At 43.1% G+C, this 16,094-nt stretch overlaps 2 protein-coding genes across 3 annotated transcripts in view; both read left to right on the forward strand.

Annotated features, from left to right (window-relative positions):
- SPAG16 (sperm associated antigen 16) overlaps window positions 1-13,504 on the forward strand; it is a 413,057-nt gene extending 399,553 nt beyond the window's left edge. The window contains exon 17 of the mRNA XM_040603905.1: window positions 13,152-13,504. Coding sequence (XP_040459839.1) covers window positions 13,152-13,327 — 176 coding nt within the window. The 3' untranslated portion in view covers window positions 13,328-13,504. The remainder of the gene's footprint in view (window positions 1-13,151) is intronic.
- A 798-nt stretch (window positions 13,505-14,302) lies between these two features.
- VWC2L (von Willebrand factor C domain containing 2 like) overlaps window positions 14,303-16,094 on the forward strand; it is a 55,205-nt gene continuing 53,413 nt past the window's right edge. For both annotated transcript variants that reach the window (XM_040604612.1, XM_040604613.1), the window contains exon 1: window positions 14,303-14,619. The gene's annotated coding sequence lies outside the window, so the exon portion shown is untranslated. The remainder of the gene's footprint in view (window positions 14,620-16,094) is intronic.

The following is a 16,094-nucleotide window of genomic DNA, read 5'->3' on the forward strand; positions in this document are numbered from 1 at the left end:
CAGCCAGACTGCATTTCCTTGCAGTATTTAGCCATTACTAGATGAGAGGTGGGAGTAATTGGGCAGCCAGTAGAAGCAGAGTGGCCCAAGGAAGTGACACTGTGTTATCGCCCATGGTTCAATTGATGCCTTGTGTGCACATGTAGCTGGGAGATCTACTGTTGACATACAGCAGTAAACACTTCTGTTATTATTTATGATTTTTAAAATAATGCCTAGGGTCTCCATTGGGCAAGCTGTAAGAGTTCCTGCCCAGTCGGTCTAAGGTAGTGTTAACTGCCTTCTGTTGCAGGTGGGGAGATGGGGCACAGGGAAATTAAATGACATGTATTGTCAGGGAGTAAGGCAGTTACTGGAACTGATCTCCAAACTTGTCCTACCTCTGCCTCAGCTGCCAGTCTGTTGATTCTCCACTAATGCTCTTGCAAGGTGTTCATGGATTCATGCATATAAAAGTTACTAGGCTCCTGCAGCAAACGTTCTTTGGCAATTAAAGTACTAAAGACCTAAATTTTTGTTCCCTTCTCTGTGAATGGAAACTCTTGGAGCGTCAATACAGTCACTTAAACCAACATGAACATCCACTTGTGGTTTCTGGCGGCTTACCTGACTCATGCCACCTGGAGGTATGTGCTTACCTTATCACACTCTTAGTTCTTGCGGTGGGGTTTCCTAAATCCATCAGCCGTGTGGCTTCTGTGGAGCCATGCCACACTGTGTGATTAATTCGACTGTTATTAATAGCGGAGACTGCTACATCTCAGGGCAGCGCCCTGATCTGGGGGCTACAAAAACTTTTTACCAAAAACTTTTTACCAAGTTTTAATATTATTTTTTTTTGATACAAAGTGGAATGCTAAAACAGGAGAGATTCCAAAGACCTATCCCAGGATAATTACTAGCTCAGGAACTAGTTCATTCAGTGTCACTGGGTGACAACAGCAGAGCAGGAGCAGAAACACCAATACCCTCCTCCCTGTGAGGTGACTGCCATAAACACTTCAAGGCCGTTGACTGTTTTGGTCTGATTTAATCTTGTTCTTCTCCTCTTGGTTTCACTTCAATATTAAATCAAAAGAGTTTTGCATTAAGGAAAACTTACTGCCCGTCGAGCTCAACTGCTACATTAGTATACCTAAAGACAAAATGGTCCAGGCATAGAGAGGTTTATTTTAAGCAGCTGAGTTTCACCTACACCTGTCACTGAATAATTGTTACACCTACTACAGCTCCCCTCTACAAAAAAAAAAAAAAAAAAAAAAAGTCACAGAAGAAAGTTTTAGAAAAAACAGTAAAAGCTTCGTAAAACGTAAAGACTTCATTTTACAAATATAACTCCATGGGTAAGTGAGCCAGCTAACCTCCATGATAGATTTATGCCAGCAGCATTTTCTAGCATGGGACTCCAAGGGCATAAAAGTCAGGATTTCATAGTAGTATAAGGCCAATGATTAAAGTATGTGTGATGGTAGTCACAGTAACAGCACTGAACAGGGGAGCACCCGCCTTTCTCTTAGGTGTTCTGACAGCCTGATATTAAAGACCTGCAAGTGTCAGAAGATGTAGGAAATCATCTGGCCTCTTTGACAGATTTTACAGCATAGTGTTTGTGCTGTCAAGGCAGTGAATATGACAACGTGAGAAATGACAGTAATAGGAATGTTTAGGTAAGGGAACAAGCCTAATAGAGATGCTGCTGTTGACAATACCATGCTTATATTAAAAGTAGATTCTTTGAGCCTTTTCTTGGAGATTTTATTAAGCCCGTTTTTCTACTTCTGTTATTTTGTTTTGTTTTCAGCCTTCCTGTGTGTCTGTATGTTTTTACTGCCATGGTAAAATACCATTTAGTTGTAATGTGGAAGAAAGATAAAATTCATTCTGTAACACTGTTTCTCTTAAATTATCAGGATAGCGTAGGCAACATCTGAAGGCTGCATTGATTACTATTAAAAATCACCATTTTTTTACCCTGAAAAGTTTGTAAACAGACAAACGAAACCCATATAAGAGTTGGAAGAGCTGAAGTTTGAGAAGGATGGCATTGAACCCATCTATTTGGCTACCTAAAAGTGAGGTAATTTGTTCAAACCAGTCATGGGGCTACTTTTGGAGTGAATGGAGAGTGGGGACCTGTAGAGCACATTTTGTTCCACTTACCTCTTTCCAGTCACCGTAGAAAATGCCCAGACAGCTATGATAGCACTGGCACAGAAAAGTCTGGAGGGTAACCTCTGGCTAAGCTGGAGGCACACACAGCACAAGCCAGACTTAGCTTTCCCGGCTGCCTCAGCAGTGCTCTAACCAGCTCTGCATCAGCCTTCCTCTCCAGGGACCATTGTGTAGGGAAGGATTTTGCTTGACAAAAAACCAGAATCCACATACATTAGATCATCCTCTAAGCTTGAAATAATAATGATAACAACAAACTAGCTTTAAGGACAAAACAGAAGTGTTTCCTGGTCTTATTTGCCAGAAAAGACTGATGAGTGCAAAAAAGCATTAGGAATAAACAGTGTTTACCCAAAGCGTTGCTCTGATCTGGGCTCATAAGGACACAGAATTTCTCTTCAAGGAGCGTGTTCAGAGATAAAACATGTAGGCAGAACATTATGAGGTAAAGCAAGATAAATGTTATTTTTCATCAAACGTGCTTTTTTCCCGAAGTAGTAGTTTTCATGACTCCTGCTTGAACTCTAGGAATAAACTCAAATTTGGCTTCCAGGTCTGCATGGGCAAACCCTTTTGTCTGAGTCCACCTTCATCTCAGGCTTTGATCACCTGCAGTGGGTATTAGCTGTGGTGTAAGAGCTGGCTCTTGAGGTCAAGAGATTTGTATAAAAAAGGGAGTGCTAATTACAGTCCATTTCAATAAGCTTAGAAATACAGTGGAGACAAGTCCATTATCTCAGAGTTAATAGGGTTACAAGATGTTGACAATGCACACGGTCTACTTTCTTACCAAATGCTACTTAAATTATGGATTGTTGCCACAGCATGCAAGTTGCACCAAATGATGAAGACTTGAGTTTAATAGAGATTGTTGCCTATGTAAGTCTGACTTTCAATGATGTTTAATCACCTGGAGATGCACAGGGGTGCCTAGTTACATTTTCAGAAGCTCTGGTTTGCCAGCAGTGCAAATTAAGGAATTTCTTTTCAAAATTTCTTTGAGGTGCCTGTTTGCAGGTTTTGAGTGGGATTTAATCTCACCCTGTAACAGCTGTCTGAAAACGTGCAGCCAGTGCACAGAGGTGATCACCTGCAAGAGCTGTCTAGAAGAGGCACGGTGAGCTCCTTTGAAGAGGAAGGTTTTCTCATTGGTAGCTGCAGAAGGAGCCCAAATGAACTGACCGCTCGTCTTGGTTTCTGCTATGGGATGGCAAGGTTAGATGAGATGAATCCCACTCAGTGTCAAAAAACTATTACACATCTGGTCATTCCTCTAGAGTTAATGGAAAGGATGATGCATATGCTGTCCAAGGGAAAAATAAATCATTGTTCACATCCTGGTCTCATCTTCTGTAACAGAAGCATATCCATCTTATCATTTGAGAAAGGAAGGAGGATCAAAGAGGCTTTAACTGAATGACTGCAGGCATCTGAAAGTGGAGAGTGGGGAAAAGAGAAAGAATAGAATACTAATAAAAAGGTTATCTTCTATTCTCTGAATGCTTTTAAAATGGTGTTTCCATTAGTCAGAGCTATGTTCCTGCATACCTGGATTTTTTCTTGTCTTTATACATTGCTCAGCTTCACTAAACTCCTGAAAATGACACATACTGATGCCTAAAATACATACAGCTGCAGTCAAGTAGGAAGCTCAGAGGAAAGCATATTTTTGCACCCAAATCTATATTCAGGGACGTCATTTGTAGCAGAAACTAGAATAAATTTCAATTTGTGGTGACAGCAATTTTGCTGTGACTTAATTTTTTTGTTAAGTTAACCCATCAGTAAGTTCTATTTTTCGTAATGAAAACTTTTATTTTACATAAATGCGACTTTTTTTTCCCCTCAGACTCTTGAAACACCAAGAAACCAGCTAATGTATTATGGAGATAATATTACATGCAGTACAGTACTAGATATGCTGCTTCCAATATATAAGTTCAATAGAAGAGAAAAGCTTGTTCTTCAGAATAAGATTTTAGTGTCAGCCTTAACCATGCTCTGGAGCATTTGCCATCACATAAAAAGTCCTTCAGAAAGCATCTTTGTAAGCAGAGTGTGGCAACTTCTGCAGATAATTTTATGGTGATTTATTCATTTTGAAGATCAACAGATGATGCTGATCTTTACTCTTTTCCTTCATTGCTTTATTCTCATGCAGCATTTTAAAATTTGACATATCTGTCATGTTCTTGCTCTGGGCAGCACGAGCACAACCACCACAACATTACTGATGTTGCCTTCTCTGAAGTTTCTGAGCCAAGCGGTGTGTTGAGGAGGTTATTGCTCTGCAGAGGTCCAGTTGATGCAGTGTCACTGAACACCTTCCCCTTTAATGGCAATATAAAAACCAATCACTGCCTTTGGGGATTTCTGGTTTCAGAAGAGCTTGGTGGGACTGCGGTCCCACACTCAGTAGCAGACCAAGGATTTTTGCCAGAATGCCATCTGCCTTGTTCCTCATCTTTTTTTTTTTTCCTCAAGACAGATTCCCTTGGAAACATAGACCTATGTGTGTGCCCACATATAAATATTCTAGACAAATATGTTCCTATTACATGAGCAAAAATACTTTGGTAGAAATTTCCGTGAAAAAAACTCCAGAGCTGGACAGAAGATGGAGATTGTTGTCCTTTTATTCTCAATATATTATTTCTGAATAAGTTCTGAATATATTCAAGCATGCCTCATTAACACATCCAGCGAGGTTTTGACATCTTGAAGACTCCTCTCCAAAAGTTTCTGCTTTAATACTTTCTGGTTTGTTTTGAAACTATTTCAAAAATCCAGAATACTACCAAAAGGCCAACTAAAATCTAATATAAACAACCTCAAGTCCACCTGAAAGTAGCTTTACACTAATGGTCTGGGGCTAGAAATCCTTATAAAAAGGCTTTAAGTTCTTTTATATAAAGGATTTTCTTCTATCAGATAAATGCTCTCTTTGCTCTAAGTAATTCTTTGATTGATTCTTTGATTGAAAAAGGATTTGTCAAGTTCTGAAGATCTGTTTAAGCTCTGGAAATAATGCCCCTTCATCTAGGTCACATTTTCCACACCGTAAGAAGTTAAGAGAGGTCCTCTTTTTGCTTTGGTCTAACATTGCTCGACACCCGTACTCTTTTGAAGGAAATACATTAGGCCATATCCTGCTGCACACTCACTTCTCACCCAGGACAAATCTCCATACGCAGATTTTTAAATGATAACAGCTGCATTTCTGTTAACACACTGCCTGGGTAATTTGAGTTTTCCTGTGTTCCAGGGGAGTCACTTTCCACCCTTGTGAATGTCTATTGAGTAATTTTTCTAAGAAACTTCTCTGCACTTACTTTTCTCTTATCTTCTTCTACTAATAGGTGGGTCTAGGAAACCTGCATTGTATGCCCCTACTTAGTCTATAAAACTGCCTTTCTCTTCAAAAGGTCTTAACTGTTAGTGCACTGCTAAAAGCCAAATAAAAGTGAATTTGTTCATTATAAGACCTTGTGCTGTAACTCATTGTTGCAATAATGAATCTGTTTGTGATGCCCTGATCCTGCCATCATTCAAGCACATGATTGCACTGAATTGAATGACTTCACATGCATAAGGTGAGTCACGAGATTAAGTGCACACAGAGATGAGCTAATTTTCCCTAATACACTTTGCCAAATCTCTGTCTATTTAAATATTTCTGAGAAGGGGGGGGGGGGGGGGGGGGGGGGGGAAGAAAAAGAAAAAAAAAGTCATTCCATTAGAGGATGACAAAAGGATTTTATTTTGGTACCGATATATTAAAAACCTGTATCAGCAAATTGTTGGACTCCTCTCTTTCCCACATTGCCTTTTGGTCTCCATTACTGAGAATATTTAGTAAATTGCTGCAAGTGAATTACAACCTGCTCAAGATTATTCTTCTATGCCTTCTTCCCTGAAAGATCTAAAGAAACACAGTGGGAAGGCAAAGGGAGGAGGGGGTTGCTATTGTTTGTTAGTGAAGAATATTTAGGAGGCTTTATTCACATTTGAGATTGGAGGACTTATAACAATGTCAAAAAAGTGCATTCCTAAGCAAAATGTAGTGTACATTTGGAAGACGAGAAATAATTGCTGTATTTGTTGAAAGCTGTTTATAGGAAAAAAAAAAAAAAAGCACAACATCTATCGTATGGTGAGATCAGTTGGCTGGTAAATAACATTCTGCTTGGTGTGACAGTAATGAAGAATTTTATCTACAGCCACTGCAATCACAGCGTGCAGCATCTGTAAGCATTTTATTTACTCTTACTTAGGCAAGCACGCTAATGTGCACATGAAGAATCTTCGTAGTGTTTGGCAACCTTTCCACCTGCTGTTCTACCCCCCTCAGAAGGACTCCTCAAAATTAAAGTTTTGCCTAATTTCTTACCAAGTAAAAACTGTGGGTCAGATCATGAGCTGGTGTAAAGCAACTCAGTGCTTTCCTCCCATTTCCCAAGTAAGGATCCGAGCCCATCCAGTTCATGTTTCCCTGCAGCACAGATGATGCCATCTCAGAAGCTGGAGGTCACATAGCCACTGTCATGCTATACTGTGTCCAGGCTGACAAGCAAGTCATATTGGTTGTGGGGATGCACCAAAACGGGGACACTGCTCTAGGTGTGCTCTGTACACCTGAACTAGCTTTGTAGAGGTGGTACCTGGGACCTTGACGTGGTGCCGTGCATAGATAAGACTTCAGACCCAAGTCCTCTCCTGCTGCCAGGATGCCCACCAACATTTAACTATGGGAAGGCAGTGTGCTCATGGCAAATTAAGTTTATAATTATCTGTCGCCTTGGCATTTTCTAACTATACTTGGACTGCAGCTGATTCAAAGCAGGGACTGTGTATTTTTGCCTTTTACGCATAACCTGAGAGGTGCCCTGTTCCTAAGAGACTCTAGACTGAGTGATTGACATGATGATGCAAATGGTTGCAGCTCCAATAATGAAAAAAGATCTTAATTCAGAGGAATGTAATCCATTAGGGCTGTGTGATTTATAATAGTATTGTGAAAAGAGATTCCTTTTAAAAAGGGAACAGGAAAGAAAATATGTTTGGTACAATGTGGTATGTAAGGAATTAGTAGCCATTGATAAGTAAGGTTTCAAAAAAAATCCTTCTCTTGAAATATATTCTATTGACTAACTATCATGTGCCAAAATTAAGCTAAATTACATTTCACCTATTCTGGAACAGAGTTTAAAAGTTCTGAGTAATGACGTTGGTTGAACCATTAATGTGAGTCCTCAAAATATAAGCAGTTTCTTGATACTTTCTACTTTGGGGCATCTTTTTTTAAAAAACCCACACAACAAAACCAGATGCTGCTCTATGTGCATAGGAGAAATCAATGGATGGGATCAATATTCCCTCCACAGGTAATAAATGCTGAGAAGCATTTCTGTCTATCTAAATTGATCCTAGAGAATTCTTTAAATTGGTTCTGATGTGTATAAAAATCATTTCCCTATTGATCAAAGTTTTTCTTTCTTTCTTTCTTTGATATGTTATTTCATCTCTGCCACTGGTAATGGTTTCAAGCTTCTCTATGCAGTTATGATAAACAGAATTTCTTAAATCCATGCAAGAATATAATTTCAATGGAACAAAAAATAACTGAGTTTGTGTCTTTGAAGATGAATGCTTTGCTTACAGTTAGGCAGTGCAAATACTTTTAAATTGGGAAAGTTACTACATCTGAATTATTTACAAGAAAGTCTGAAGTACCTGCCATGCTTTTATTAGAAGCAATTGTCCAAATCCAGCACCTCAACTCGTCTGTTCACTCTGGGAGTAGGAGCTGCTGGAACAGAGAGGAGAGGTTTTGGTCTTTCACTGTCCTTGTTCTGCTCTGTATCTGAGTTGATGTTAACTGCTGAATCTATGGAACAAAAGTATTCTGAGATAGCAAACAGTGCCAGTTACCAGTATGAATGTCTCAGCCTAACATGCTACAGTAAGTTGTGGAGTCTGTGACTTTGGTTACAATGCCATTTTATTAACATTTAAGCTGCTAGACTGCTCTAGGAACATTAAGTACTTGTCTGCTAAAACAGGAATTTTCAGAGTATTCGATAATTGAATGTTACGTAATTTGTAAATTAATTTGCCTGAAGAAAAGTTTAATGCTCCGATGTGTCTCCAAAGGCCTTGCTGGTGAGGGTTGTTGTTGCTTTGTTCAGACGCAGCCATGTGCGCGTGTAGCAGCCTGCAAGGTGAGCGGGATGCGCTGGGACAGAGCGGGCAGGCTAGGTCTGCTGGAGCATTCGCTCCCAAGAGGGCTCGGCTCCCAGCTGCTTGAGAAATCAGCTGCTTGACAGCCTTTATGGTTGTGACTTGTTCTAAGATGAAATCTAAAGGCTTTGGCCAACATCACTTATTGGCTGTCAAAGCCTAACACCTGTCAACTGGTCTGTTTTTTAGGCTTTCCCAGTTCAAAGATGTCCCTGTTCCCAGCTGTTTGAACGCATAAACCAGTAAAGCAGTACTTAATGTGGGCTTGGCAAGGTTTCACTCAAAATTTATTTTACAAAGACGACGGTAATCATGACTGTGATTTCTGTTAGGCTCTTATGGAATGCAAATAGTCCGTGTGCCTTTTGACAAGTGCAGGGTTTTTTTTCTCTCTACCCCAAGTAATTTGGTTCCATCAACCCAGCAAATTAATCTTGTCTGGATTTGTCTTCTGAAGAAATGCGGTAACAAATTAGATTGCTTCAACATACCAGCATTATTTTAAAGTCATCCACCAGTTACAATTAGGAGATGGATTTCATATCATATTCACATGAGTAGCTTTGGTTTTGTTAGTATTTACATAGCAGCATAGGTATGCAAAGTTCCTTGCAGATGAGCAAAAGTATGTTGCTTGCTTATATGTAACATAACTGAGCTTCACTGAATGCAGTGACTTTGATTTTAAGCTCACATGTTTAGGTCAGTGTGAGACTCCAGTAAAATTACTTCTTTATTTTGCCAGATTCTTGCTTTTGATGCTTCATGGCTATGGCCTTTCTTAGACCCATAATTTTATGTACATTGGAAAATTTGCAGGACCAGATTTCCATATAAGATAATTAATTTTAATTACCCCATTCTCCAAAGTGGGGTATCTGTCTTAAAAGTAATCACATCTTTTGAGGTATTAATTGATTTTAGGGTTCAGTTCTGGTCTTAGAACAACGTAGGGATACCGGTTTAGTATCAGGAATAGTTTTTTCTAGAAGGGCATGAGTGACTTTTATTGTTTTGTTAAGTACAAACTTATTTCCAGCCCAAACAGCACTGCACTTTAATCGATACCTGAAAGCACGAGCACTGCCAGTCTGGAGATGGCAGCCCTGGGAGGCAGCATGCAAGAGATCACACACAGAGGTTTTTTTCTGTAGGACACAGGGACTGGAAACCTACGGTGGTAGCTTACTCGGATGCTGGGGAAAAAAGGGAGCTGAAGTGCACTGATTGTTTAGAGGAAATTCAGTTTCATCCAAGAAGAAAGGTGTCTGTTCAGAAATACCATGTCCCATGCTGTGCTGCTTCTGACAGCTTCTCTGGCTGTCTCCCAGGCTCCCTGATTAGCTGGGACTCAGGCTAGCATTTTGCTGGAAACAACACCTTCCACCCACACCACCTGTGTAGTAGTTTGGGGTCTGGCTCAGCTCTGGATTTCACTGTGGGTCCCCAGGGAGGGAAACAGCAGCAATATCATGGGCTGGCTGAAGCTGGAGGAATGCATATGGAGAGAGATGATCAGCCAAGTACATTTTGGTGTGCAAATAACTTTTTTCTGGAGTAAGCTGTCATTCCTCTTAACGATTCCTTGCACAGAAGTTGTTTATACCTTTCATTAACTTTGCTGCCTTTCTCTCTCTACCTTTTCTAACTCACTGCATCCTTTTTGAAGCAAGTGACCAGATGGTCAGAGCTTATGTTATTCTAAGGACATAATAGAGGTACATTAGAAAAGAATAGTTTCTGTGTTCTAGCAATGGGCAACAGCAAATCAGCTGTAATTAGTACAAAGGTTGCAACTGTAGGGTCTCTTAGTTGTGGCAATGTGCTTTGTCATCACTCCTGTCTGCCAGTTGGAGGAAGAAGGATGAGCTCAGGACTGGCACGGGGCCAACCACAGCAAAGCTACGTTTTATTTAGTTCCCCTTCTCGGCTGTCTGAGAAGTGCACCAGCAGATCCAGAGTTGGTTCTTTGGAAGCCTCGTGAGCTGGAGATCTAGAGGCTGTGAAATCTAGAGGTCGGAGTCTTCGAGACTTTGCATCTTCTAAGCTGAAACTGTTCATTTCAATGCAAATCAGCATAACTGCTGAGTTCAGTAAATTTGCATAGACCAGCCTCACCTGACAGTTTGGTCAAAGGTATGAAGAATAATTTATCTCCAGGCTTTTATCTTCCTCTGAGTGTTGTATCAAAATGCCTTTGTTAGTGTGCAAGTAAGTATCCTTCATTAAAAAAGAGCTTTGTATGACAATTATGTAGTAGTTTTCCTTTGCTTTCCTAATTGGAGAACATTTTGAAAGAGCAATAAAACACAATTTGTTCCCTCTTTCCAAAACAAAACATCTCTTTTTGGAAGGAAGGAGGGAGTAAATTTACATTATAATGAGCAAATTGTTATGAGCGTGTAGATCAGTGTTGACATAAAGGGTGACGGAAATGAGATGTTCTCATTTTGTGCGTTCCCCTCCCCTTTCATTCCCCTTCGCACACATTTGCCTGTGCATCCTGCTGCTACCAAGCGAGGAAGTGACTGCAGTCATAGCCCAATGATAGTAACACATCATAACTCAGCTAAGAAAAATTCCTATGAAATGAATCATTCTTCACCAGGGCTGTCTTATACACCTAAAGCCTTTCCCCAGCGAGTACTAGCGGTGAAGGCACGTGCAGTTTACTACTGCACCTCCTAGCTAGTTGTTTTTTATGGCCCCTCTCTATTTTCCTATTGGGTTTGTCATTTCCCAGTACTGTCGGAATATCAGCATGGACTGCCCAGATGAGAGTGCTCTTGTTTTGCTTCAAGTATAGGACTTACCTAGCAAAGATTTTAGAAAAAGGTAGCACTGGGGTCTGTACCTGCCCCACTGGCAACCCAGGGGAGTGAATTAGACACTGAAGCTGTCATCTCTAGTTATCAGTCCCTTACTTTCTAGAAGTGAACTGCAGTTGTCCAAATCTTTCCTCCTTCCTGGCCCCCTCTGTTTGTAACAAGTGGGTTCATTACTGGTTTTGAGAAGCTCAAAGTGACATTAACCCCCTGCCCAGCTGTTGCGGTGTCAGGGCTTCAGGCAAATTGGCATTTGTTTGGCTCCTAGAGAAGTCATCCCAGCGATTGCCTGGAGAGTCTGGCTGCAAGTGAAATCCATATGCAATGCTTCTGTCAGCAAAGGCTTGCTGGAAGAGAGTTTATAATAAATATTCACATCTGCTGCTTTGGACACTCTAATCCATTCTACAGATCTTTGCTGTGTCAGGCTTTGTTCTAGATGAAGAAGCCGGGTAGTTATAAAGGTTTGCAAATAGGGTATATTTATCATGGTTAACTCTACTTTCTAGTTCCCTTTCTTGCACAAATAACCATGACCACGCTAAGTGTATCTTGTGATTAAATATTCTCAATGCATTTATAAGATGTTTTAGACTATGTGCTTCCTTTGATAAATGGAGAAAATGGCAGTTGTTTACTTCCCGGGCTGTCAAATGAGGCCATCAGATCTCGATGAGCAGAGCAGAGACCATCATTGTTATGAATTAGTTTGAATGGAGGGATGATATATTCACTGGATAAATGATACATCACACAGGCACACCACAGGCCCTATGGCTTGCACATTATTAAAATTGGGACAGATTCCTCCATACTAACTTCTGCTGGGCAGTATGTTCCCATTGGCTGCTTGGTGAATAATCTGCATGACTAAAACCAGTAAAATACCTCCTGGTTTTTGTGATCTTCCCAAAAATCATGACCTCAGTGCCAGGTTGACTTTGCCAGTGGCAGTATTAGTTGTTCCTCTCCTGGTTGTGTCTTTGCTTTCAGAGAGAAAATCCTGATATGTCAAAAGAGCTGTAATCATTTGGAGGGTATATTGGACTTGCTCCTAATAGGAAAACATGTTTGACCAAGATCATGACGGGCAGTACAATGAACCCTGTTGTTGGGAGGACCACATCAGCTTTGAAATGAATGTATTGATCTTTTTTGGTTTTTAATATGTGAAACTCAATTATCATAGTTAATTTCTAAAAGGAAAGAATCTTTATGTTGTGGCTGCACAAGTAAAAGGTGCTTCAAACATACCACTTACCAGCTGTTATCTGCTTGTATTTAAGCAGGAAGATAATAAACTTATAAACACATTCTGCTTCCTTGAAAATGATGAAAACTGAGTCCATTTGGTTTGTAAATAAACACATGGAAACTGGGAACTCCTTGGAACCTTTTTTAGGTTTTATTTTTTTGACTGTTAGACCCAATTCTATGCTAACAATTTCATTATCATTGGTTTTTTCCATAAGGATATAAGGGAGCAAGGCACTCAGTTCAGTAAGATGTCTGACCTCCTTGAAACTCAGTTGCAAACCTGTCTCTTCATTTCTTACAGAGCTGTACAAGAAAAGCAGCATTAAAAGCATGGTCTGATGCTGATACCTCCTGGTATCAGAAGAGCATCTAATTCTCCACTGCTCAGTCTGCATGTTAGAATCCAGCCCTGAATAATTGTATCCAAATAGAAGTAAAACAGCAGTGCTCCTAATGAGTAGCATGCCGGGGTTTCCAGATTTGCTTAATCACTTCAAAATCCAATCTCATTATTATTGATCTGTCCAACTTTCTGTTAACGTATCTCAAAACCCAGGAGTACGCACGTATGTCTTTAAAGCGACAATCTCCAAACTTCCAGCGCCGCTCTCTCGCTTTGCCTTTGCAAACCTTGATAAACTCTCCTCTGAATTTCAGGTCGTGTCGTGGCTCTGGCAAGCAGTGATGGATCTGTCAAGGTTCTGCAACTTGAGCGTGGGCAGCTCTCCAGCCTGCGGGGCCACGGCGGCGAGGTGCGCAGCATCACCTTCCATCACAGGGCAGAGCAGCTGCTTTCGGGGGGTGCCGATGGAACGGTGTGCCTCTGGAGCTGAGGACCACCACACCGCTTAACGTAACCTTAATCTCGAGGCGTTACGGGAAAGAACGGTTTGAGAGCGTAGCAGCTAGGGCTTCAGTGAAGTGTTTTCACAGTTAATGTTTGCGGTGGGAATAATCGCCCCAAAGGATACGTCTCTGTTTCATCCAAATAAAATCCCCAATTTCTCTCTCTTTCTGTTGACGCGGGGTTTGCGAACATCAAGAATCTCTCTTTTGGTGGGTCCTGGAGAAATAGCTTTACAATGACGCCTAATGACAGAGCAGACGAATTGCAAGGAGATTGATTTTGAATGTAACGCAGCCCGAGACAGGCGAGCTGGGCGCCCCTTCGCCAGTGCCCGCCCGGGGGAAGATGTGAAGTTGTAATAACGCAGGAGCGGGGGGTCTGTCCCCGCCGCCCACGCTCCGCCGCCGCCAGGGCAGCAGCAGAGCCGCAGCCGGGCAGCGCGGCGCTGAGCGCAGCCGCGGGGACCTGCGGGCCGGGACGCGCCACGGCGGCGGAGAGGGGCCGCCCCGCGCAACCCCCGCGCAACCTCCGCGCAACCCCCCGGGCAGGGCGCGCCGCTCCGCGCCATGGCGCGCCCGCGCTGCGGCCCGCGGGCCTGAGCGCGCCGCCGCTCCAGTCTTTCCCCCACCCCCCCTTCACCACCCCCATCCAAAAAAAAAAAAAAAAAAAAAACATCACAGGGAGCGCGGAGCGGCGCGGCGCGGGCATGCCCGGCCCCCGGGCCGGGGAGTCCCCGCAGGGCAGCGGGGCCCGCCGCTGGGGCTGCCCGCCCGCCGGCCGCGGGGCTCCGCCGCCCTCCCCCTCCCGCCTGCCTCCAGCCGAACCAGTCCCCTCTCCCCCCTCCCCGCCGTGGCAAATCTGGAATCGCAAGCGATCCGCTGGGCATAGGGAGGGGATATAGATGGGTTTTTTCTCGCCCCCCTCCCCCCCCCGCCCTCCCCCCCCCCCCCCCGCTCAAGACCTGAGGAAATCCAGCCCAAGTTCGCCGCGATGACTGTGCTGCTGGCATCGGGGTGTCTCCGCGGCATCCCTGCCTCTGGACCGCGCCGCTGCTCGCCCTGAATCCGCACCGCCGGGTTAAAGCTTAATTCTCATGTTGTGGTTGCTGGGCTGCTGCCGCTTTCCCGTGTTTTGCGATGGGAGGTGGAGGAAAAGGGATTGTCCGTGAGTCAACACTGAAAATGTGATTAGGAGGAACTGCTTTCGCTAATCTGTTTCTAACCTTTTAGTCCATGTTGGCCTGTGACCCCTTTCAGCTTTCAGATCGAGCCTGATTAGGTAAGTGTAAATTATTCACTTGGGGTGAGGGAAGGTGGATGGGTATGTTTTGCACAGAGACTTACCTACGCTCCTGGCCTCTCTCGTGATGAGAAATGATGAGAAAGTTCAGCTGTAAACTAATTCTGAGCTGAACAGCATTTGTTTACTTGTTGAAATCTGTCCGTGCAAGACGTCTGCAGTCTGTCTGATTTCCAGGATTGCCGCTGAGCTGAGCGCTTGTGAGTTGCTGTGGGACGTCTCGGATGCTCTAGCAAAATATAGTGGGCTTATTTATGATCTTTGGAGAACTTTTTTTTTAATCATTTGGAGAGCTGCCTCATCAAACGTCAACAAATTCTCTCTGTAATTTCACATTTCCTCAGACATTAATTACTTCATTTGCTTCTGCTCCCCGCCCCCCCCCCCCCCCATGCCCACCAACCTGCAATGTTGCAACCTACCTGTAGCGTTTAGGTGGGCAAGATTCTCTGCTCTGTAGACACATAAAGCAGCCGTATCTGCGTGAGTCACTTGATTTCCAAACATGTTACAATAGATACCGCTGATAGTAGTGACAGGGTGCATAGTCCTGGTGATGGAAAGGTAGCTAGTGCTTCAATTAAGAAGGTATCTTTTGAATTTGATAAAGCTTGTGTAATATCCGGTGTCTCCCTCTGTTGTGGCTTTGGAAAAACTGCTTTGTCAACAGGATCCCTTAGCTGCTTCTGTAGGATTAAAGCTTTCTCTCCTCCTGCGGTTGCTTTTTTTGCTTCGGTTAAGGGAGAATTAATTGCTGAACATCTGCAGTCCACCAAAAATCCCGATACATAAAAAATACCTCCCGGAGGGGTGGAGGGGGGGTACGTGTTTGCCTGTGTGTGTAGGTTAACGCATGTTTGTATATACTGTGTGTATCTGTGCGTGCACACTGTGGGAACAGAGGAAGAGAAGGAATGACACAGACAGCCAAACAGTCCGGTTTTGGTTCGTGGCAGCCGCTACCTCCATCGTTCCTCAATCCCCATAATGCTCATATTTCAGCTCATTTAAAAGTTTCCTGTAATACTTTGCCCAGTCCTCTTAGGAGAGGTCAGAAACCATTTTGCTGCTGGGGTTGCACCGGCTGTCGGCTGTGCAGGCAGGACGGTGTGTCGGTGCCGGTGACGGCACCACGGGCAGCCAATAGCGCACCCAAGGCACACGCACGGAGCCTTCGCCTGGAGCTGGCTCTCGCAGGGGCGGCCGTGCAAAGCTCCTCTCCCTCGCTGGGTCAGTCCTTGGCTCGACCACTTGAGCACAGCTCTCCGAAGGTCGGGCCGTGCTGCATCGCTCCCAAAGTTTTAGAAAGGCTCCGGCTTAATCAGAGAAACACGTAACAGCGGCTCCATGCATTACAGAGGCGTTTAACATCCTGCTCTCTGCATTTCTTTCTGGGAATTACTGAAATGCTGAATAATGGAGAAGGTGAATTGCATCTTTGCTTCTGTTGGGAT

The sequence above is a fragment of the Falco naumanni genome, chromosome 8, assembly GCF_017639655.2.
Source record: "Falco naumanni isolate bFalNau1 chromosome 8, bFalNau1.pat, whole genome shotgun sequence".
Taxonomy (NCBI): domain Eukaryota; kingdom Metazoa; phylum Chordata; class Aves; order Falconiformes; family Falconidae; genus Falco; species Falco naumanni.